Source organism: Zonotrichia albicollis, chromosome 3 (assembly GCF_047830755.1).
Source record: "Zonotrichia albicollis isolate bZonAlb1 chromosome 3, bZonAlb1.hap1, whole genome shotgun sequence".
NCBI lineage: Eukaryota > Metazoa > Chordata > Aves > Passeriformes > Passerellidae > Zonotrichia > Zonotrichia albicollis.
The window spans coordinates 28,886,186-28,911,721 of record NC_133821.1 but is presented as its reverse complement, the minus strand read 5'-3'; the positions used below and the strand labels follow the sequence as shown (position 1 = coordinate 28,911,721).

At 44.4% G+C, this 25,536-nt stretch overlaps 1 protein-coding gene and 1 long non-coding RNA gene across 7 annotated transcripts in view; one reads left to right on the top strand and one right to left on the bottom strand.

Annotated features, from left to right (window-relative positions):
- Window positions 1–1,566: 1,566 nt before the first annotated feature.
- On the top strand, window positions 1,567–7,915 carry LOC141728486 (uncharacterized). The gene is made up of 2 exons (XR_012579454.1): window positions 1,567–1,937; window positions 2,154–7,915. It is a non-coding gene; the product is annotated as an uncharacterized LOC141728486 (long non-coding RNA).
- The window catches only part of SUSD4 (sushi domain containing 4), a 94,713-nt gene continuing 73,761 nt past the window's right edge, over window positions 4,585–25,536 (bottom strand). For 5 of the 6 annotated variants that reach the window (XM_074537023.1, XM_014272963.3, XM_005495348.4 and 2 more), the window contains one exon: window positions 23,084–24,020. In XM_074537023.1, the coding sequence (XP_074393124.1) occupies window positions 23,800–24,020 (221 nt within the window). In that variant the 3' untranslated portion in view covers window positions 23,084–23,799. Of the gene's footprint in view, window positions 10,282–16,954; window positions 24,021–25,536 lie in introns of those variants that run through there. The other variant, XR_012579453.1, reaches the window with a different exon arrangement.

The window sequence follows — 25,536 nt, the reverse complement described above, 5'->3', positions numbered from 1 at the left end:
GATGTAAATGAACTCAGGCCTGAATTACATCCCCAAAGTTTTAAAAACAATTTGGTGTGTCTGCTGCATAAGCAGAATTGACCAAATTCAGACACTTAAGAAAAGTGCTGGGAAGCCATGGCAACAGCCTTTAATATGACCAGACGAGCCTAACTTGTGATGTTCTAGTGCTCCGAGCCACCTATGAAGACAATGCCTTTATTTTTCTTTCCAGCAAGGCCCACTGCAGTAGCAGTGGGTCTTACGACCCAGCGGCAGGGAGCAGGGAAGTGGCTCCGGTCCCGGTGGGGAGCTCAAGTCACCCAAACACAGCTGGCAGGGCAGGGTGTTTTTTCTCACTGCCCGCCCCAACTATGCTGCCGGTGTCTCACCCAACTCCTCCAGCATTACACCCTTCCACCCCTCCCCCCCTCGTCTAAATGGGAGGAAGAATTGCAGGAGTGGCCGAACGCCTCCTCCTCCTCCCCCCACTCTCTCCAAGACCCCTGGTCCATGTTGACAAATATGAAGGAGAGGTTTTTCCAGGAATATGAAATTCCATCGTGAATTCGGGATTCTTGGCACCACCCATGTCTGCCCAGGACAAGCAGGTGATCTGTGCTCCTCCCTGTGCCTCTCTCCCCCATGATACAAGTGATTGTTGCCCAGCTCCCTGATTCGCGGTCCCACCCCCATTCCCCCCAGGCATGAGACCAGTGGCAGCATTCTCAGAGACTGCCCCTCCCGCCCCGCAGATGCGAGCAGGAGGGGTGAGGTGTCCCGAGCCCTGGTGGAAACCCCACGGAGCAAGGGCACCCCCCTGTCCAAAAGAGAGTTGGTAGATATGTGTGGGTATAAAATATTGTAGAAGTTATGCTTTCTAACCACTCCAGCCAGGAGCAGAGTTCTATTCAAATTGTTACTAATTCCGGGCAGCGTCGAGATAATATCAGATCTGTTAACGTCTGAATTGGACCATCCTGGACAATCAGTGATGATTTCCTTGGCACCTGCACCTGGGAGATAACATCAGGGCCTTCCTGGCCCATGATTAATTGCAGTGTCCCAAGAATTTCACAAGGCTCAGACCCGTTCTGATTGCACCTGTGGTACTCAGGAACCGATACCAACTTATTACATGTGAAAACAAACACTGCCTGGATGCTCAGACACTTGTCTGAAAACTGGGACCCATCTTTGTCTATTTCAACATATGTATAGAAATAGCTTTGAATTCAAAGAAGTGAATAGAAAGATGTGGGCATCTGCACCTCAGGCAGAATAAACTGTATATAAGCAGGAGCTGGAAACACTTGGTGTGAACCTTTGGGGGAATGCTGCCACTCTCTCGGCCAAACCTATGGTTTCACCCAGTGCCTGTTCCCAGGACTGACACTGTCCTGAATGTGGTGATTGCTTGAAAATCTATTTTTTTTGTAATTGACCCAATAAATCATTGATACATTTTTATAAATTTTGCTATGAATTTGATAATTTATAACAAAATGGATAAAGGGCAAGGAGACCTTCTGCTTTTGGATGCCTTTATTGAGTGATCAGCTGTGGGTGAGGCCCAGAGAAGTCGCACACACCGCTGCTGCTCCCTTTGGCAATGCAGAGAAGGAGATAGACAGTTTTGCTTCACAGCAGAACTGGAGCCTACATCCTTATGGGCGTGACTAGGAAGACAGTTTTGGGCTCGTTGTGAGTGCTCATTCTGACCCAGTTCTAGTTATGTCATGGTGACGTCTAAAACCTTGCTGATGGAGTAGGAGAACGTTTTGCTAGTAGGACTCGTTGCTTAGTTCCTCAAATCTTCAACCGGCTCGTTGTTTTTAGGGTCTTTAAATGGATTTTCTTGACTGTCTCTTAGTTTGCATATTTTCCCGGGGAGGTTACCTGACGCCATGCTGGGGAGCAGAGGAGGCAGTACCCGACAGATGCCAACAAAGTTACTGGTAAGGTAAGGGGATTGACAGCGGGGGTAACTTAAAGGTTCACAATTAAGTTGTTAAAATTTCAGATTAACATTAACGGTGGGGGTGACTTAAAGCTTTCACATTTAACAACAATTTAAATAACACTCGTTATTAACTCGTTACAGTTTCAGATTAACACTAACAACTCTAATTGTATTAACTTGTGAACTTGTTCATAATAATGTTGTTCTCCAGAAAATCACTGAGTTTCAAAGTTCTCAGCCTGGCGGCACCAGCAGTCAATTGTCAAGCGGTGCCTCTGCTGCGGAACAAGCTGGCGTCTCCTTTCGCTGTCCAAGCCCTCGCCTCAGGGAAGCACGGCTCGAGACAGTCCAAAGAAGGCAGAGGGGAGACTGGGATGGTTGCAGGCTGCGAAGCAGGTTGCAAAGTGGAGGACGGAGCCTCTGAAGGCGGTCGGGGGCAGAGCAAGCGACTGCAAGAGCAGGTTGTGAAGCGGAGGTTGCAGCGTCCACCAGCACGGCGGCAGCAGACGCCGCAGTTTGCAGGGGTTCTTCCCCGGTGGTGTGGTGCACCGCCAGTCTCTGCGAAGCGTGTGGCGGCGGCGGCGGGGGGGGGGGGTGGCTGGTTCCCGGCGCTGCCATGGCCGGGGGCCCAGCCGCGGACTGCAGCTGGAGAGGTAGGAGGGTCGATCAGCGCGACGGCCACAGGTACGCGAGAAAGTGCTGCCACAGTTTCTTTTGGTCCTGGCGGGGGTGGCGGTGGCAGCATCTCTGCCGCTACCGAAACGGGTCGCGGAGCCGGCGGTGGCAGTCAGCTTGGGGCTGGTCGAAACTAAGAAACACCGGCTGCTCCATCTGGAGCGGGGGTGGGTGCTGGCAGGCGGCCTGCAGCGGGGGCAAGCCCACCAGTGCCTGCGGGGCAGGAAATGCCGGAAATGCCAGTGAGTGCTACTGCACTCCAGCCACCGCCCTCGGTGCGAGGAGAGTTGGAGCCGGTGGAAAGGGAGTAGGACGTTCCGCTGCAGCCAATCGGGACACCGTTCCCGGAGGCGTCGCAGGCAAAATACCTGTTGGCTTTGTCACTTTCCTGTTCCCCGGGGTCTGCGCTGAAGGGGTTTAGAAATGTGTCTCTAGGGAATGACCGGTGCGGATGCGGTGGCATCCCCTGCGGTGACGGCAGTTAGGAAACAATCACCAAGGGGTTCCCAAGTGTCTGAATTGAATGCAGCGCCCAAATCTGCTGTGAACCCATGATATCTGGCCCAGGCCAGCAGATCGCAGAGGGCTTCCTCAGAGACAGTGAGCCTCACGCTGTCTCTGAGGAAGAGACAATCGTTTGTTCATCTCTGGAAAGTTGGTTCCCCACTTTTAAGGAAAACCCATCCCTCAGCAGGCATCCACTTCAAGAGACAGTCTGCTGTGCCGGAAAAATCCGTCCCCCACTCAGTTTTCGGCCTCCTGGGGCCAATGCCCGTGGTTCCAATGGGATCAGTCCTCTCAGGAAGACACGGGGCAGATCACAGTTATCTCTCTAGGACGGCAGAAGGTGTCCAATCTGTTTTGCAGGGTCCTCTGATGGAGAGATCCAGACGGTCTCCAGTTTGTGTCAGACACGTGGCTTAGGTCAGTAACAGTCACTCCAATCTGTCTGTACCCTCAGAGGCGTCAGCAATGTGAGGCTGATGTTCAGATACACTTCAGAGAAGTCATCAAAAAATCAAGGCAGAGTGTTCACCCACATGAGGGGTCACCAATTATCGTGCGAACTCCTCTGGGTGCACCCAACATTGGAGGTCACTGATTCTCATGTGACCCCACAAAGGGGTGATCGATGCAATGCATTCGGGGTCACCAATTATAACCGAAGGGGTATCAGGGACAGCCACAGGTGATACAGAGACTATGAAAATACACTTTATTATTAGAAATCTACAGTTCTTATAGAAACAATGGTGGACCTAAGACCTGATTGGCCTTTAGGAATCTTCTCTCACACTATTGGTGACCTATGAATAGCACACCCTGAAGAACCATATCTATAAACAATGGTTACAGAAAGAGAGATAATAATTGTTTGAATTCTTTTCCTCTAAGTTTCCCCACAGCTTCTACACAGCTTCCCAGGATTTTCCTGGGAGAACCATCCTCTGTTCAGAGGATATGTAATTACTACAATACTTATGCTCAAAAATATAACTTGTTTTCTTTTTGGTCCTGTGTTGTAGTGTGTTCTGTTAGTTTATTTAATTACTCCCCTATTTTCTGTATTACTCCCCCATTTTCTGTAATGGTTCTGCCCTCACCAGTTCTTCCTGCCATGGTATTGTCTGTCATTTGGTTACCTTGGTTACTTCCGCCACAGTTTATGTCAATCCTCTCTGTTATATAATTTCCCCTCCCCTGTGTTTCTTTATATGTGAATTTGTTCTTCTCCCTGGGCCCAGTCAATCACTCCCCACTCCTCCCAAGCTTCCAGAATCTTCTTCTACCTGGGAGTTATGATTAGCTGTGGCTCTGGGGCCCTTCCCTTATAATGTAACTATTGGTTTCTCCCCAGTGCCTATTATGTTAAGTCCACTCCCCTACCTTCCCCTATTGGTCCTTTGTAAACCCCTTCCTGAGATTCCTCCTCCCCTTTATAACCCTGTTGCACCTTTTGTTCGAGGTCACTCTCTGGCAGACACGTTAGATTCAACACGTGGGTGTCTCTCACTCCCTGGTTGACAATAAATCTGACAAGTCCCCAGTGAGTGTCCGGACTCTTTACTCTCGTCGGCCAGCAGCGATTCAGTCCGCTGTGAGCACAGCCCGAAGCCTTCTGACTCTGAGGGGTGCTCACACATTTGCAGTTGGGTGTTGGCCGCCCTTCTGCCAGCCAGACACCTGACTTTAAGGCCACACCTTGCTGCAGTCCTGTTTCTCCCTTTTATAACTGAATAGAAGATACTGGATATTTTAAGTTCTGAATGTTTTCAGGGTTACCCTTAGCTACAAATAATAGGAAAAGACACTAAGCCTGTAGTAAATCTCTTTTCTATTGATTCTACCACCACAGCACCTCTTTTTATGTTGTGACATTAAGAACCAGCATCATGATTTAACCATGCTTACCCCCAGTTCACAGGCCACAAACATCTGTCTGATGTAGACTTTTCACTTATAATCCTATTGTTGCAGGTGGGAAACATCTCAGGTTTTGTAGATCCTGTCACGTTGGGCCTCCAACTGTTTGCCCATTTATCTTAAAGGCTGACGTATTTTGTACTGACATTACTAAAACAAGGTCTGAAATGCTGTGAGAGTTTAGGTGCTAGCTAAGCCAGTCTCAGTTTGTGTAAACTTCAGAAGTGGCTGAAGCAGCAGGTAAGCAGGATTGTTATCTTTTCATGGCTATAGTTTTTAAGAACTTTTTTGTTTCATACACAATGTACATTTCAGCATGGAAGAAATGTATCCGCTGCTGTTTATTGTACAGTCACCTGCTGCTAACAAATGGTCATGAATTTACACAAGTGTTTCTTTGCAAAAGTTCTTACTAAGTTATAGTTGAAAATCCAAGCTGGAACTTTTTCTTGGTTGGTGTATTGGCTGATTTGCCACTGAACAATGCTTGTACACCATTATTATGACTGTAGACTTGCTTCTGGATTGAATCCTTTTGATTCAGTTTTTAAAAACCTCCAGGCTTCATGTGTGTAAATCACAGGACTCTATAATAAAGATGCCAAAATATTCAGCTACTGTGGTTGTTCTCTCTCTTAGAGAGAAAAGAAACAGGCAAGTTGCTTGTTAATGCAGCTGTACTTTCTGTAGCACTGTGCAGACACCTTTCAGTGCCTTCTAGCTCACAAGAAGTAATTCAATTCCAAATGATGCAGATAAGCATGTCCTGCATGTTATATTTTGATGAAAAAAGGCACACCGACACAGTCCTCTCATGCTGTTCTGTCACTTGAAAGAAATGATGGAAACAAAGCCAAAAGTTGTCTTTCTGCAAAGGTGCCTCTGTTAAGCACAGACATGTTTCTTGCTTCTCCCTTGTCTTATGCAAGTCACATACACACAGTGAGCTAGACACCTAGCAGGCACCAGAAGGGATTAGGATGGAAGCGGTAAAGATTTCCTCTCCAATATGCACAGGAAAAAACCAAAAATTAGGAACAATTGCTTACAGGATTTTACTGTCTCCTAGATTTATCAGCTTCTTGAAATTAAGCACAGAGAGACCTAATTTTAAGCATGTTACTAATTTCAAGAAAATACCATACTTCATTTATAAAAGATCAGTAAATGCTGTAACAGGTTTTACAGTTATCTCACATTTTGATAAAGACTGCAACAGGTTAATAGGCTGTTTATTGCCAGGGTTTATCACCAGCTACTGATGTGCTCATAACATTTCCAGTGTATCCCATCCCATTTTAAACATGTTAATAAAATACATGAATAGCATGCGATCTTTATAAAGCCCCCTTAAAATGCAGCCAGGATATAATCTTTATTGTATTGAAATAAGACCTAAACAGGTGCTCTCTCTTGTATTTAATGGGGTAGATTTAATACAGGGGGGGAAAAAGCGCTTACAGCTAAAATCAGCCCCTTGTGTGTGCTGGTTGTGCAAATGACATCTGCTAGTTGTAATGTACTCAGCCTATGAAATTCTAATAGCCACAGAAGGTTATCTATGGCAAGTGACTAATACCTTTTAAATTAAGGCCTGTAATTGCATTCCAGTGATTAATGCATTATATTACCCATTTTTTTACATGTAGGACACTTAAAAATGTGTGTCTTACTATACCTCTGAGCTCACCTGTAATGTACAATAGGCAGGTGAAATACATGAGCATTTCCCCCAGCCTCCTTCTACACCAGGCTTCCACCCACACAAGATCAATGCTGTAATAAGGTCATTATTTCTAGAGATGCACATTCTCAGATCTTGCATAGGTAATGTCATGAAGTTCCTTTACCTTATGAGTCCCAGTTAAAATTATCATAATAAATGCCAAGAATTATTTGATTTTTTCCCATATGGATTTCGCAACTAACATTGGAAAAATCTATTATCTCTTTAATAAATCTCTAACTTAAAAAAAAAGGGTCAGGGAAAAAAACAGTATTTTGGGAATAATTAGTGTCTGGAAAGATTTTTATCAAAGCAGTGAATTCAACAGTTTGTCCACATAATGAAGAGAATAAGAAAAGATGAAATTCTACATGTACAAACCTAATTATTCTCACTTTATGTATATAAAAGAATCTAAGATGAACTGCAAATTAATTTTTTCCCGGGCTAGGTAGCATTGATTTTGATCTCAGTCTCCTTCTGTGAGCTTTTTTTCTTAGTGAGACTAAAGACTTTGGAGAGGCAGGTTTTTGCATTTATCTGCCTTTAGAGCCTTGGCTACCACTGACTTCAGTTACAAAAATGACTGTTAATTTCAGCAAAGAAGAGAAAAGCAAGTTCAGTAAAGGCTAACTGAGCAAAGCTTGATCAATTGAATAAAGTGCTCTGTTCATCTCAACATAAGGATAATTCAATGTATTACATTTTAGCTTGAAAATGATGATATTTTCATTCTAGCACACACTGAAACCAAAGTTTCTCTGTTGAAGTTAACATGGTCAGGTCTTGTCAAAAAGAAACCCTCAGAGTATCAGTGCAGGATGACCCCCAGACAGAGAATAACATGCAGTGACTCCATGATTCAGAAGGCTGAACAATTGCTTGATTAAGCTATATTATATTACACCATAATATACTACTACTATACTATACCAAAGAAAAACCCATGACCCTTTCAGACTGTCACAACACAGCTTTTTCCTAATTGGTCAATCAATCCAAACAACCATCACCAGAGTCCAATTAACAAATCCCTTTCAGTAAACAATCTCCATAACACATTCCACATGTGCCAAACAACAGGAGCAGCAAACAGAGATAAGAATTGTTTTCTCTTCTCTTCTCTCTCTAAGCTTTCTCACTGCCTTCCTCAGGAAAAATCCTGGGAGAGAGAATTATTTCTCTCTCTCCGTTCAAAGAATATGTGAATACCACATCAGAGCTGTGCTTACCCTGCTTTAGATTCTTAAACCCAAGTAGAAATATGGGAAAGGATAGTGATGGAGGAACTGGTTCAGCTCGTTCTGTTTCTCTCCTGGATCTGAGTAGATTGTAGGAGAAAAATGTACTTCTACAGTTTATTATGGATAAAATACAGCCCTGGATTGGCTGACCTCCACAGCTGTACAGGATAAATCCTTGTTTTGGGTCCTACTGTCAGGCCAGCCAGCCTGAGCAGCAGCAGCAACAGTAGCAGCAGCAGCAGCAGTTGCCCCTCAAGGCCACTAGAAGTAGAAGGAGACTTGTTTGGGCAATATCCACCAGCCAGCTGTTCCCTGTATCCTGCAAAAAAAGGGCTGACTGGAGCTGAAATCTGGTTTTACTCTAACCTAAAATACCTTTCAAACACTGGGGCTGTAGCAAAATGACCTGTGACAGCTTTCATGTTATTCAGTAGTCTTGCCTTGGGATGTGTGTACGCGTGAAGTATGTGTGCAAGCTCAGGTTTTGCCATGGAATCATATAGTGCACGTGATGTTGAGAAAGACAGGACAGAGCCTCAAGACATGAGTTTCTGCAGTGTTAAGAGAAAGAAGAGATGAAGGTAAAACAAAATCCCCTGGTAACACCAGAAGAAATGTCCCACGAAACTGAAAACTGTACATGCTGACAATATGCCAGGGTTGTGCATGCAGCTGGGATTTAAAAGTCAGCACCTCCACAACAGCCTTGTATACTTGTGGCTCCTGTGGCACTCGAGATGTGTCAGTCAATAACAGCATACTCAGCCAGGATGGCTGGATTGGTCCATGCTGGCTACTTCTCCAAGTGTAAAAATGACACATGAATTGTGACATGTCATGTTGTGCCACTTAAAAACACAGTGGATGAGGAGAGCGTAAAACAGGCATGTCACTTCTTGTACTCCCAGAATGTTATTCTTTTAAAGATCTCCAGAGTTGTTTAGTAGCAGAGCATATGACATCCTAGAGAAAAAATCCTTTTTTTTTTTTTCACATGGAAAGATTCCTGCAGGCATTAAAAAAAGAACCTGAAGTCTTAGTACTAGAATACTTAATACCAAGAAGCAGGTAGAAGTAATCTTCTGTTCTAGAGGGAGGACTGCTGGGTGACCACATGAACTCGCAAGCTGGGTGGCAGCCTTTCTGCTGCTGCTGCCTCTGGCTCCTACGTCCAGGGCAGAAGGGGCCCCAGAGTGGTGCAGGCAAGCAGGACCCACCCACCAGAGAACTGTGCCGCAGGCCATGCTTCCCAATGGCCACTATAGCCCTCTCTGGAGAGATGCCTTTCCACACCAGCTCCTGCCCCACAGCAGGGAATCACACTGATGGGGTGAATACAGAATAGAATAATAAAGAATTTGTTCTGCAGTTCCTTCCACCTCACCCAGTGTTCAGTTTAGCCAAATTCAGCACTAAGTGGTGCTTTGCACTCCTGATCTTATGCCAGCCAGGAGTAACTGGAGAAGATGCTTGGAGCGGTATGCCACATCACTTGTGGCTTCATCCACACTTGAAAGTCCAGCCTTTCAGGCATGAAATGTGTTTCATTTTTGTATGGCCTTTTTCTGTATTTTTTTCCTGCCTGTTCTGATGTTTCTGCTCATTTTGTGCTATCAGCACAAGCCCTAAAACACTACTCTTATCTACACCTGTTCCTGCCATGAAATGTCACTGCCTAAAGAAAAGACAGATGCTGCAGATGCCAAGGAGAAGCTCCTCTGACTCACTGCCAAGCAACCTTTACCTCACAAATCCTATTTTCCTGAAAAGACCATGCTTGCTATTTTCAGTAACACCACCCATTTCTGATATTGTTTTCTTTGTACATTTGAGAGAATTTGGTGCCTGGTCGCCTTTGTTTCTGGCTTTTGTGGCCAGTGCACCAGTACTGATTGAGCTGAAATAGCCTTCAGCAGTGAACAGCTGTTGTTTTTAAGAGAGCAGAATCAATTCTCTATGATCATGCCAAGGGGTAAAGCAGTTGCTCAAGTAGAACATTTGCCACTTATCACAAATTTGTGCTTTTGAGGGTTTCTTGCATTTCCTACCTTTTAAAAGTTATATAGAAACAAGTGTGTTTTGCATGTGCACATGCAAGTCTATCTATATCTGGAATTTAAAATGTATCACAACCTGCTTGGCAGCAGTTTCCCTGTAAGTTTTCAACATATACTTATGGCTCTCCACAATCATTCTTCATTTCTTTTTCTGTGGCTCTTCTAATCAAAGCCTCAGTTCACTTTCCTTTTGAGGTCCAACCTCTCTTCACCCTGTAAAAGAGAAAAATACTCATCAAATGTCAAAGGTCCTTGAACTGTTGTGTTGGTATAATCCTGATGATTGCATAGGACTCTTTCTAACCAGCGGCCTGGGATTTGTGCCTTTCTCATTCAGTAAACAAATCTTTTCCACAGCGCTTAAATATGTAAATGCAGGGCAGAGGCTATTGCTTCCTAGGAAAAGCGCTTGTGAACATCTTGCACTAAGTGTTGAGGTTTCAGTGTAATCATGGGCTAATATTTATCTGGTTTACAGGCTGTATTTCTTCCCAGGGTCCAAATTATGAACATGAGATTTGGCTTCCCTATTGTGAATTTTCTGTTCAAGTGCATGACTAATCTGGAGAGAAAAATTAATGCCTGAGGACAACATAACAACCAGGCTACTCCTAAGCTTGATTTTTTTTTTTTTAACAATTTGTTTAGTTTTTAATGGCACTCACTTTGGAGCTGATGGGAATTGAAAATATTCACTGCCTCACAGAGCCAGACCTGACAGACATCCTGACCGAAAGATCTGACAGTGCTGAATACTGCTGAGGCAAAAACCTAAGAGGACTTGCAACCATTTCTAATTGGGCCAGCCTTGAGCAGTGCCGTGTCCATCTTTGGAGTCACCAGGAACTAGGTCTGCTAAACATGGAAGAAGCTTCAAGCTTCAAATTCTCACAGAAGCCACTCCAGTAGTCCCACCAGCTACCAAAACCAGGAAATGCTAAACCAATACACTCCATTCCATTCCATTCCATTCCATTCCATTCCATTCCATTCCATTCCATTCCATTCTTTCCAATTTCTTTCAGAATTTTGTATTTCATCAATTAAATTAAATTATGTATTTTATCAATTAAATTAATTTCCTTCCCTTTCTATCCATTGCGCTTCATTTGTTGACTTCTCATTTCATTTCCTTTAGTGAAAATTCTTCATTTCATGCAAGGAAATGAAATCTCAAGATTTCAATGAGTATTTTTTCAGTAAGGTTTGGTTCATTTCACTGCACTTCATTCCATTCCATTTCATTGTTTTCATATAATTTCACAATTTACTCTTTTTTTTGCTTCCATTAAATGTCATCTTTTTCCTTTCCTGTCTTTTCATTTCACTTCATTCCATGATTTCTCATTTCATTTCCTTTCATGAAATCAAATATTGAGATTTTTATGAGTATCATTTCAGCAAGGTTCAGTTGATTCCATTCCATTCCATTCCATTCCATTCCATTCCATTCCATTCCATTCCATTCCATTCCATTCCATTCCATTCATTCTTTTTACTTAATTTCATTTTTTTTTCAAATTAATTTCAGTCTATTTCCTCTTCTGTCTTTTCATTTCACTTCATTCCTTGGTTTCTCATTTCATTTTATTTTATGAAATAAAAATTCTTAATTTCCTTTCATGAACTAAAATCTCAATATTTGAATGAGTATAATTTTGTTTCAATTCATTTCACTACACTTCAGTTCATTACATTCCATTATTTCCCCTCCAGTTTAGTATTTTCTTTTCCATATATATATGTCCGGTTTATCTCGGCTGTTTGAGGGGCCTGGAAGGCCCGGGGTGGCCTTGGGGCAGCCCGCGTATCGAAGGACGAGAAGAGGCTTCAGTTCTTCTTTCTGGTTTTATGTTTATTAATTGTTTATCTAAAAGATGTTCTTTCAGCCGAACAAAGATCCGCTCAGCAGTCAGCCATGGGCACACTGTGCCGTCCCCCTGACCGCCACGTATCTTTATACCCCTTGCTACGTATACAATATTTATCATTTTTCCCCAATACCATCTATTGTTATAACTCGGTGTACTCTTAGTAATAACCAATCCAAAGGTGCCACCGTGGCGAAAGAAGATGGAGGAGAGGAGGAAGAAGAAGGAGGGCAGGACACACCCCAATTCCTCCATCTTACTCCTCTAAACCCCCCTGTACATAAATCCTAAACCCTGTTTCTCACCCTCTAATTAGCTAATCTTTCCACCCTTCACCCCGGTGAGGCCCTCTTATCTTCATAAAGGTGTCGTCTCCCGTGTAGGGTCAAAGTCCTGCCACCAGACACTTCTGGCAACATTCCAGGACTCCCGGGCCCCCCAAGGGTGGTCTCGGGGGCCCTGCATCCCAGGACTCAAATCCTGAGATCCCACATATATATTCAATTCCACTTAATTCTATTTCCTTTACTGCCTTTTCATTTCACGTCATTCCTTGAATTTCAATTTCATTTCCTCTATTTTTATATATTTTAGAGGAGGCATATTTGATTTACATCTGCTGTCACCTAATGACATGAAATGCTGGTGACACAGCCTCAATGAAGAGACTGAAGGTCAGGGGACAATTAATCATTAATTAATCATTGCCCATAATTTAATATGAAGACTTGTAGGCATATTTAGGACACTTAAGATCCAAAGGTGAAGAGAGTGGTATTCTGGATTTCCAAATATCCCAAGAGGGAAACTGACTTTTAGTTCACTTGCTTGTCTTTGCCTAGAGCAGCCAAAGGCTGTTGAGGATCTGTTGCACAGCCCTCACATGTTGTGAAGACTCAAATGTATCCACAGTACCACAATGCACCCAGTCAGCCTGGAGTCACTGCAAATGCTGTAATGCAGGTAAAATCAGAAGTCTGGGTAGATTTTCCAGAGCCCAGTTTTACTCTAAAGAAGTGTAAAGCCCGCCTTCCCTTGGAAGGCAGCACATGGCCTTTCTTCTGCTTCTGGAAATCAGATGGGGACTCCTGATGGCATGGTCAGAAAGAGTTCATTGCTGAAAGGGGTCCCAGTTCTCATTCATTTCATTGGAAACTGAGATCATTGTGTACATCCAGAGCCTTCTGTCTGTAACAGCTCCTAAATTCAGAAATTCAGGGAACAGGAGCCTCCCAGACCAGACAAAACTGACTGAAGAGTCATCATTATCTTTAATGATGCTTCTTCTTGGCAATTTTCCCTCTCACTTTTTCCATAAACCAAAGAGAACACTATCATCTAAACCTTGTTGTAGGTATGCCTATCCCCAGTAAAATGTATTTGTGATAGAATCAGCCCAGCACCTTAACTGAGAAGCTGGACACTTCACAGCTGTCATGATGTCTTTTTTAATGCGAGGCTTCAGCACTTCTGTAGCTCTGTCTACACTGCACACTGGTGCAATGTCAATGGATATGTAAGAAAACCTGCTAAATTAGTGCTAAAATAACCTGCACTTCTCTTCCCAAATGGTTGCCCAAAATCTAATGAAAACCAAGCAGGAAGTATAGAAGCAGACAGTTGGACTAATCCTCATTTTTGCTAAGTACAGACATTTATAGTCTTCATCAATGAACAGGCTAAGTGAAGCTAAATCGTTCTGCTAAACTTTTTAGTAAATAATTCGCCCTGAATTATTAACAAAAGCAGCTCTGGTAATGGTTATGAGAAATATCAACTGGTTGCATGGTTATTAGCATGAGAGCAGTGAACAAGGCAGGCGAGCAGCATGTGCTGCCATGGAATTAATAGAAGGGACAAGGATGGCAAATATGATCGCCTGCAGGGCAGTGCGGTTCCAGGGGCTCACAGAGCTACTCGAAGACGCTTGCTTTGGCAAGAGCAGCATGTTCTCAGTAGTAGATGGATGGAAGTCAGAAGTGGATGGTAATAAGGAACATTAAAAATAAATCCAGCCTTAATAGGTTAAAAAGAAAAAAGAAAATATGTCAACTTGACAGCTCAGAAACTGGCAACTCTTTAGTTCAAGCAGTTATCCAGAGGACAAGAAATTCATACTGGAGCAGCAAGAAGCAGGCAGATGAAGTGACATGCTGTGCACCCTGTGCTCCCTAACTGGACCATATCAGTGCCAATTTCCTGAAGATGTGAGCTCATCAGTTTCAGAAAGGAGTGGGTCTTTCAAAAGGTTCTTTACAACACCCTAAAACATCAGCAAATTCTTAAAAACTTGGGCTATTGCAGTTTTCGTAGGAGCATTCACAGGCACCTGTGAATATTGGGCTGATGAAAGCTAGTGAGCTGACAATCCTGGGACCAAGGCATAGACACAGCCCTCATGAAGCAATGTGGGCTCCCCTCAGTGTCTAATCATGTTCATGGACCATTTGCCAGCAGAGTGAGGAACTCCACGTCCCTTCTTGTCTTGTCTGCTGAGAATTTAAATGAGCAAGGCAAATAAGAGCGACCTTATATATAGGAGGGAAAGTGTCCTGCTGGGTCCTGCTCTGCAGGTAAGCAACTTGTTTTGCTTCCCAGCATGACTGGGGTGGCAGAATGAAACTGGAACTACAGTATTACCAAAAAAAGCTGAGTGAATAGAAGGATAAGCAGTGGAGAAATGAAGGCAAACACAGTAAAATGGAAAAAGTGAATCCAAACTAAATCCAAGGCCCTTATTGAACCAGTCTGATGGCAGAAATGCAGAGGTGAAAGAAAAGAGATACTGAAGCCCCCAAAGTTTGGAAGTTTGTGCTTGCCTTTTGACTTTCTTTTGAACCGGTTGTATTAAACAAACAGCTCCCTCTGTTCTTACTGGAGAGCATGGGGAATATATCCATGTCTCCTTGATCTAATTAAAATTTAGATGTTGTCCTGGTCTAGGGCAAATTTGGGAGAAAACCTCCAAAAGGGGGCCCCTCCAGAAAGCAAACCCACATGGCCGCTCCCTGCAGCCGGTTTGGGAAGGATTCCTCAGAGAGAAGTGGAAAGAACCTGTTTATTTAATAGGCACAGCAACCCCCAGCACACAAAATGAACAGCACCAGATGACACCACACTTTCACCGCTCTGAAAAAGATGACAAATTCAGAAAGTCTCTCTTGGGGGGTGGTCACTCTGTTATCAGTCCCTCTGGCACTGGGGTAGCTGCTGCAGCCACAAGGGGCAAACTCTTGGTGTTTCCCAGGTACCAGTCCAGAGCAGGTTCAAGTAGGTCCAAAAAAAGGGAAAGGAGAAACAGTCCAGGGAAAATTTTGGACTGCTTAGCTAAACTACCTAATCAGCAGAAGCAAAAAGCAAGAGCAAAGCAGAAGCAAAGCAGAAGCAAGAGCAAGAGCAAAGAGAAAAAGCCAAGCAAAAAGCAAAAGTGGCACTATGTCCTGCCCTGTCTCTGTGTCCTGCCAGCTGTGAGGGGGGGCGGCTGATAGCAAAACCAAAACAAAACATTCACTCTTCAGAGCCAGACAGAACATAATACCCAGCATAAACAGAACACACGAATGGGGATACAAGCATCATAACGTCACCCTAGGACATTCCATCCCTTATCCCCATATGGTCAACATACTACCACACATCATGCATTTTATTCACATAAAACTTCCATCTGTTCCCTCAAAAATTACAAGCAATGCCTATCATGCCCTCATCACATCCCTACACCAGACCACTGAATCCAGGCCCCACACTACAGAGCTGCAGGATTCCCCACTTTCACTTTACTCACTCAAAACTCCATCTTTCACTTGCTCAGACCTTCAACACTTAGACATTTCCTTCTATCTCATGTCTGTAAGGTTTAATGTACAGACAATGGCAGTAACATCCAATGAACAGTGATATTTGCATATCATTCTCACCCCACAATCAGATCTCCCTGAGGTACACACCGTGTCATACCATCTCTTTGCATTATCCACCATGCACAACCTGGTCCCTGAGCAAAGCCAACCCCATGAATGGGTTTGTCTCTACTCGAGGCAGAATTGATCCACACAGTCTTCACTAATAAACCTCTGATATGTACCACTGGGACTTTATCTCCATCTATTATATTCAGGGACTCAGACTGTCAGGACCAGCTTGGTTGGTGGAACGTCAGGTGTTAACTGATCAGGTGGCCTTTGCTAAATGTTGCTCCCAATTTTTGAAAGATCCCCCATACCCAAAGCTTTCAGCTAGAGTATTAGTAGTCCATTGTATCTCTCTACTTCGCCTGCAGCTGGTGCATGGTAGGGGACATGGTACACCCACTCCATGCCATGTTCCCTAGCCCAGGTGTTGATAAGGCTGTTCTTGAAACGAGTCCCATTGTTTGACTCAATCCTCTCAGGGGTATCATGCCTCCAAAGCACCTTCTTTTCAAGGCCCAGGATGGTGTTCCGGGCAGTAGCATGAGACACAGGGTACATTTCCAACCATCCAGTGGTGGCTTCCACCATGGTCAGCACATAGTGCTTGCCCTGGCGTGTCTGGGGCAGTGTGATGTAGTCAATCTGCCAGGCCTCCCCATACTTGTACTTGGACCACTGCCCACCATATCATAGGGGCTTCACTCGCTTGGCCTGCTTGATGGCAGGACACGTCTCACAGTCATGGAGGACCTGAGAAATACTGTCCATGGTTAAATCCGCCCCTTGGTTGCATGCCCACTTATAGACGGCATCCCTACCCTGATGGCCTGAGGCACCATGGGCCCATTGAGCTAGAAATAACTCTCCCTTGTTACCAATCTAGGTCTATCTTGGACTACTATCTTTGCAGCCTGGTCTATGTGCTCATTGTTTTGGTGCTCCTCATTAGCTCTGCTCTTGGGTACATGGGCATCTACATGGCGGACCTTCACAGGCAGCTTCCCTACCCTGGTAGCAATGGCTTTCCACTCATCAGCAGCCCAAATTGGTTTTCCTCTATGCTGCCAGTTAGCCTCTTTCCACCTCTCCAGCCATCCTTACAGAGTATTGCCTGCCATCCATGAATCAGTATAAAGGTAGAGCTTTGGCCACTTCTCTCTCTCAGCAATGTCCAGGACCAGTTGAACAGCTTTGAGTTCTGCAAGTTGGCTTGATCCACCTTCTCCTTCAGTGGCCTCTGTGACCTGTCGTGTGGGGCTCCATACAGCTGCTTTCCACTTCCAGTTCATCCCTACCATGTGACAGGAACTGTCAGTGAAAAGAGCGTAGCGTGTTTTCTCTGGTGGCTGTTGGTTATATGGAAGAGCCTCTTCAGCACATGTCACTGGTTCCTGTTCTTCATCTGTAACACCAAAATTTTCACCTTCACACCAATTTGTAATTACCTCAAAAATCCCAGGGTGATTCAGTTTACCTATACGGGCACGCTGAGTGATGAGAGCAATCCACTTGCTCCATGTAGCACTAGTGGCATGGTGAGTGGAAGGAACCTTGCCTTTGAACATCCACCCCAGCACTGGTAGTCGGGGTGCCAGGAGGAGTTGCGCTTCTGTACCAATCACCTGTGAGGTGGCTTGGACTCCTTCACAGGCAGCCAAGACTTCTTTTTCTGTTGGAGTGTAGATGGCTTCAGAGCCTCTGTTTATTTCGACTCCAAAATCCTAGTGATCGGCCTCGAGTCTCCCCAGGCACCTTCTGCCAAAGGCTCCAGCTGCAGAGTAGAGCATGTTCTTCACATCTGGTCCTGTCCTGACCGGGCCAAGGGCTACTGCATAAGCGATCTCCTGCTTGATCTGGGCAAAGGCCTGTTGCTGCTCAGGGCCCCAGTGGAAATTGTTCTTCTTGTGGGTGACCAGGTAAAGAGGGATCACGATCTGACTGTACTCAGGAATGTGCATTCTCCAAAAGCCTTTGGCACCTAGGAAAGCTTGTGTCTCCTTATTGGCTGGTGGAAACATACCTGTGATCTTGTTGATGACATCTGTAGGAATCGGACACTGTCCATCTTGCCACTTTGCTCCTAGGAACCGAATCTCACGAGCTGGTCACTTTACTTTGCTCTTTTTAATGGTGAAACCAGCTCCCAGGAGGATTTGGATGATTTTCTTTCCTTTCTCAAACACTTCCATGGCTGTGTTCCCCCACACAATCATGTCATCAATATACTGTAGGTGCTCTGGAGCCTCACCCTTTTCTAGTGCAGTCTGGATCAGTCCATGGCAGATGATAGGACTGTGCTTCGACCCCTGGGGCAGTCGGTTCCAGGTATACTGCACTCCCCTCCACCTGAAAGCAAACCGAGGCCTGCATTCTGCTGCCAGAGGAATGGAGAAAAATGCATTGGCAATATCAGTAGTGATGTACCACTTCGCTGCCTTGGACTCAAGCTTGTACTGGAGCTCTAATATGTCTGGCACGGCAGCACTCAGTGGTGGAGTCACTTCATTAAATGCATGGTAGTGAATCTCTACAGTCCATCTCCACTCTCCTTCAGATTTACGCACAGGCCAAATGGTGCTGTTGAAGGATGAGTAAGTCTTGCTGACCACCGCTTGGCTCTCTACCTCTTGGATTATCTTATGGATGGGAATCACAGCATCTAGATGGGTGTTCTATACTGTGGACGATGCACTGTGGAAGTGGCAATTGGTACCTGCTGCGCTTCTCCCTTCAGAAGTCCTACTGTAGATGGATTCTCGGACAGTCCAGGCAAGGAGTTCAATTGCTGGATGCCCTCTGTCACTACAGCAGCTATTCCAAATGCCCATCTGAGTCCCTTTGGGTCTTTAAAATATCCACTTCAGAGGAAGTCTATGCCCAAAAATGCATGGGGCCTCTGGGCCAGTCACAATATGATGTTTCTTCCACTCATTTCCAGTCAGGCTCACATCAGCTTCCACCAAAGTCAAATCCTGTGATCCCCCTGTCAGACCAGCAATAGAAACAGATTCCGTCCCCAGGTGTCTCGATGGGATTAATGTGCATTGCACACCAGTGTCAACCAAAGCTTTGTATTCTTGTGGTTCAGATGTGCCAGGCCAATGAATCCACATGTCCAGAAAACACAATTTTCCCTGGCCTCTACCTGGCCAGAGGCAGGGCCCCTCTAAGCCTGGTTATCCTTCTTTCCTTGGACTTATGTCTTGGAGGTTCCTTGGGGATCGGACATGTCATCATCATCATCGTCATCATCATACCTGGCAGTTTGGCTATGGGCAACTCGAGCTGCTTTCCTTTTGATGCAACTTCCTCTCTGAGCCCTGTCTTCCTTCAAATCACGCACCTGTTGTGCCAGAGCAGCAGTATATTTTCCATCCCATCTCCTCATGTTTTCTCCACAATCACGCAGGAAGAACCACAGCTCAGCTCGTGGGGTGTATCTTCTCTCTCCATCTGGGGAACGTCTGCCTTGGATACCAGAATCTCTGATCTGTATTGCCGAGATTTGGAAAAGGTGATTCTCCTCTATCTTGTCCTCTAATTTCTGCAGACATGTTCCCACTGCTGTGATTCTCCATGTGTTGGGCCATGCACAGCATCTGCATATGCTTAGAGTTTCTTTGCCATATCAAGCACAGTCTCATCCCTCTCATCCCACTCCATTATGGCCAAAGCAGAAGCATATTCATGTGGCCCAAGTTGTATGAGTTTTTGCCACATCACAGATGTGCATGGTACCAAGTCTGGATTCCTAGCAGTTGCGTTATCTGAGAAGATAATCTCTGCCACTGCCATTTCTCTCAGGCATTGGATCCCTTGCTCTATGGTCTTCCACTGTGTTTGATGCATATAAAGATCATCTGCACACAGGGGTCTTGGTGCAACACTTTCCAAGACCCGTATCCAGAGGCTATGTGAATTAGCTACTAGAGTTATTTCTGGATAAGAAAATAAACCTAGGGACCATAGAGATATTAAGATCTCAAAAAAAAAAACCTAGGGACCAGAAATGCATACAAACCTTCACCCCAAAAGACACTATGAATTCAAAAAACATGGCTATTAACTGCTTTATACGAACACAGAGTAATGGCAACCAACAGGGTTTTTTCCACTCTCTTTCGAGCCCCATGTGTTGACTGCCAAATTTTGTCCTGGTCTAGGGCAAATTTGGGAGAAAACCTCCAAAAGGGGGGCCCTCCAGAAAGCAAACCCACATGGCTGCTCCTCCCAACCAGTTCGGGAAGGATTCCTCAGAGAGAAGTGGAAAGAACCTGTTTATTTAATAGGCACAGCAACCCCCAGCACACAAAATGAACAGTACCAGATTACACCACCCTTTCACCACTCTGAAAACAGATGACAAATTCAGAAAGTCTCTCTTGGGGGGTGGTCACTCTGTTATCAGTCCCTCTGGCGTGTTTCCCAGGTCCCAGTCCGGAGCAGGTTCAAGTAGGTCCAAAAAAAGGGAAAGGAGAAACAGTCCAGTGTTGTATTGCACTAAATACTTTATTTAGTTGTTGTTTTGCACTGGGTGATTGGAAATTTGTAATGAGTATGTTATGTCACATAGATTGTTATTTCTCTTCTCCATCACATGGTCTTTCCCTCATGTACCCCTCTGCTGTATCCCCTGGTGGTCTTTCCCTTGGTTACCCCTCCCCTCGCCCCTCCTCAATGGTATCCCATTGGCTGCGGTTCTATTCCCCTGCCCCCTCGGGTATAAATATCCACATGCTTTTTTTCACCTGGAAGGTAGCTAGAACCTGAAGTGTCTCCTCCCAAGCCAATAAACAGGACATCCGTCCCCATGGGGAGAAGAGTGCTTCTCATCTTTTACTTTGTCCATGTAAGACCATGTGGGCTAGAGTCTGAGCTAGCCAGAGTGGATTCATACAACAGCCCGAGATACATGGATTCTTACAGTCCAGGGAAAAATTTGGACTGCTTAGCTAAACTATCTAATGAGCAGAAACAAAAAGCAAGAGCAAAGCAGAAGCAAAGCAGAAGCAAAAGCAAGAGCAAAGAAAAAAAGCCAAGCAAAAAGCAAAAACGGCCCTATGTCCTGCTCCGTCTGTGTGTCCTGCCATCTGTGGGGGGGGCGGCTGATAGCAAAACCCAAACAAAACATTCACTCTTCAGAGCCAGACTTGAAGGCACAGAACATAATATCCAGCATAAACAGAACACACGAATGGGGATACAAGCATCATAACGTCACCTTAGGACAGATGTCTTTTCTTTCTTCTCCTTTCTTCCTTCTCCCAGTTTCTGCTTAATATATTTTAGCAGAATGTAATTATCCTGGGTTTTAAAATGTCCTCACATAGCAGTTGCCCCTGCCCTGTACAGTAGCCCCTTTGCCTTGCTGAGGAAGGGTGCCTCGAATCCCAGTCAGCCTCATCCATCCAATTTCTTTATGGGGTCTTTGTGAATTATTAAAAGTCTGCTCTGACACCTGGACAGAAGATAATTCAATCTCAGCCCTTTCTGTTGCTGTTAAATAACCTTCCTGTCCTGGAAAATGTAGTGGCTGTGTGCCACTATATAATAATAGTGAGGAGAGAAATCTGGATGCATGAAGTAAGTTATGTACATTATATAGGGAGAGAAAGATTTGTGGGCCTATTCTGGCTGCACACCTTGGCCTGGGAGAGTGATAGGCAAAGCAGGGCCCATCTCCCCTCTGCCACAGGGCTTTCCCGCCAGTATAGTACAATTTCTTTGGGAACCATGTTGAAGGGACTGGATGTGTCCTTGACTGGGTTTGGGGCACACGTTTACTTGCTTTGTAATTCTTTCTGCCCCCAAGTCATGCGTGGATATCCACAGGAGATCAAGAACAGGAACTTGAGATGTGCTTCTTTTATCTGTGCTACTCCCCTTCTGACAGCCGACATGCTAAGCTGTGCTACTATCCACAGCACAGAGCAGGGAGGAACAAACAGCTTTTGGGCATGGGAAGCAAGTTTTGCATAAGCATGACAATAGGGTCTGTGCTCCAGTTGCCTGAGCTGCTATTTCTCATTGAGCTCAATAGGTGTCTTCAGATAATTGCCAAGAGAGGATTTACTTCACCTAATGCACAGGGAATATTAGCAGGGCTGCATTCATTTAGCTGCCTAAGATAGACATGAAGACCAGAAAATCTCAAGTTTGGATTTGTCACTATCCTAGGGTGACATTACGATGCTTGTATCCCCAGTAGTCTGTTTTGTTTATGACAAGAAGGAGCACAGAGTTACATTATCAGCTGCGCTCTCCCTCAGTCTGCTGGAACACAGAACTCCACTGTTGTTGTCTGGGCATGGACAGGGCAGAACACCACGCTCCTTTTGCTTTTTAGTTAGTTCAGCTAGCTGAGGCAGTCTGAGTTTTCCCTGGACTGCTTTTCTTTCCCTTTTTCTTGGAACCATTTGAACGTGCTCTGGAGTGGGGCCTGGGGAGCACCGAGAGCTTGCACTCTGTGGCCTACAGGGGCCTACTCTGGGCAGCAGCCTTTGCCAGTGCCGGAGGGATTGAAAACAGAGCGAGCATCCACATGAGAGACTTTCTGAATTTGTCGTCTCTACAGAGCGGTGAATGAGTTTTGTCATCTGGTATTGTTAATTTCTTGTGCTGAGGAGTGCCTTGCCTGTTAAATAAAGAGGTTCTTTCCCCTTCCCTCTGAGGAAGTTTTTCTGAACCAGTTGAGGGGAGGGGCTATGTGGGTTGGCTTTCTAGGAGGCCCCTTTTGGCGGTTTTCTCCCAAATTTGCCCTAAACCAGGACAGTTACAGAACAAAATTCTGAAATCAATGTTACTTCAATGCAACAAGTTTTAATTAACAGGATTTTATTGGAGTTCAGCCCATGCTACATGAAAGCTTCAGTTGGTGGAACTGAGATTATTTCTAGCTGTGGTTTTGATGAGCACTGACTAGTGTGCCCAGTACCATGAGTTTGGAATTAGTCCATGGACAAAACTGGGCATCAGCCAAGTTTAGTTCTCACAAGCTGGGAATCATGCAGAGACAGAAGGAGAAGGGGTCCAAAACTCACATTGTGCATCTTCCCCAATGTTTTCCTCGCCTCTACTTATTTAAAACAGTCTTAAAAAATCTCTCAGAGGTTTTTACAGCTTCTTCAGACCATCTCTCTCTCCTAGTAACTATTCCTACAACTAGAATGTTTTTCCTAATATATAACCTAATTCTCTCAAGCCTCAATTAAGTCTATTATTCTTGTCCTACTTATACGGATAAATTGCACCTTCTTTGAAAATATGTTTCTTACAGAAAACTTAATTTCTGTGTTCTCTTTGGTCTCCTAATGTTCACACTGAATACCACATAATCTGTGAGGACGGGACAGGTTCTTCCAATTCTCTCTGCTTGATTCTCTCTGCTTGGCTGCTGTCCAGCTGCACCACATTTCCCTTGAAGAGGAAGCAAATTGCTCAACATTTGACACACTGGTCTATCTGAGGCCTTACTAGTGCTGAGTGCAGCTGAATGATTGCTTCATACACTTTATAAGTTACAGTTCTGTGTAAACACTGTGTTGACATTCAACATTTTCACAACAGCCAGATTCTGTTGACTCATGCTCAGGTTGTGATTCACTACCTGCAGGGCTCCTGTGAGACCTTGGAACCCCACCCTTCACCCAGCACTTTGCAGGTCAAGTCCCTGTTTGTAAGTCACTGTTCAAGGCTGGCACACTGCTCACTTCTGCTCCTCTTTTCTCATTTTTAGAAATATTGGCAGGGTGAAGCCAGTTCTTGTTTTTATTTCCGGAAGTTCTCAGTACACAACAATTTTCTCTCTGCTGAAGGCACATGGGTTCCATCTTCACTAACCCCTCACCAATAAGAGGTTTCCTGGATCTGTTTTAATTCACATCCAGTTAGCTCAAGGGAAAACAGCTTATGATCTGCATAAGATGTGCTTATCCTCCCATCTGGTCTCATTTACACAGTGAACATCCTGCCCTGGTCATAGCAGCCCTCTTGTCTCTTGAGGTCCTGAAAACATCCTGAGGTCTTAGGCCAGGGAGCTGTGCAGTTCTCCAGGGTGTCCAGGTTTCTGGGAAAGCTGGGGGTACCCCCCAGCCCAGGGTGTCACCTTGTGGGTGGGGACACAGGTGTGGATCCAGAGGCAGGTAGTCGTCTCGTGAGAATTCAAGCTCTATATGGAAAAAAAATAGCATAAGAAAAAAATTGTCTCCCCCCAGATATTCAAGCATGCAAAACCCCCAAACTCACAAACAATCCCCCCCGCAAACAGTCTTTAATGAAGTTTTATCCAACATAAACAAAAAATGGTAAAACTTTCTTTCCTTTAAAAATTGTATTTGGCACAGTCCTATCAAAAGGCTATCAAGCAAAATTAATACATTCTTGTTTTTTGGTGTATTTGCAGTTTTGCACTTTTTAAAATAAAAATGTTCTAATAAGTCATAAATTTACATTTCTTCAGTTACTCCGCCTGGCTCCTTTAATAAAATGACTGCAATACAATACACACAGCAGTGTGACTCTGTAAAACCTCAGAGCTCCAAATATTAATCAAGAAGCTTTCATAGAAATTAATAAATGGAAGCAAAAAAAATTTAATAAGGGATGAAAATTCACGAGCTGCTAAAAGACCAGCAAAGATTTCCTAATAAGGCATTTAAAATAAATCCAATACTTTTCAATGGCATTATGAAACTGAAATCACATAACTGACTGGAGGCTTGGGGTGTGCTTCAGTTCAGGGTTGGTTTTAGAGCACTCTTGTCTTGTTTGCTGGAGTGGTAATTCTGAGTAATCGTGCACACCTCTGGAAAGCTTGAGATCATAAAAGGAAGGGGTAGCCATGAAAGTACAAACATCTGTGGGATAAACCTGAGCATGCAGCTGCAACTGAGACAATTCAGGAGAAGAAAAATGGAAATATTGTATAAGCAAGGATGGAAGATAAAATGGAATAAGTCTCATTTTTTAGTACCAATCACTGTGTTTCCATCAATCTTACTGAAGGATAATTGACAGAATTACTTCTGCTCGCCATAGCTTTTGGTCTGCCTTTGCTTCTTGCAGTCATGAACAGTTGCTGACAGGATGCTAATAAACACTTTTCTTGAATGATTGCAGCACATCTATTATTCCACTAGCCTGGCTCATGAGTGGACCCACTAAATGCTACCACAATACAAATAAATCATTGAATAATCATGAAAAAATAACAGAGCAGGTTGTAGTGATCCTCTATTTATGGCAATAGAGATATTATTAATTTACTTTGTACATAAAATCAGAGTTCAGTCGTATTTTCACCTTTGGTTTGGATTAGCCCACATGATGGCAATCTCTTTCATTAACACACAGTGTTAATTCCTTCAAACACTGCAAATTTAAGGTGTTTCATCTGCACAAGACCAAAAATAAGACAAGAATATCATCTTGGATTTCAGCGAGTACATGAAACAGCCAGGAATTTTCCTGACAAAAGTACAAATAGCCTGTAACACCACAGAGTGAACCCCTCATGGAGGCTTTAGCACAATGCTCTGGCACAGCCTGCAGAGCAGAGAAAACCCTCAATGAAACCCACATTGCATCTGCAGAAGCTGTGCCCCTGCTGCACCCATTCTGTGTGCTCTGTTTAACCAAAACCACTCCAAATTTCCAGCTGGATAATGGATGTAAAGCTGAAAATG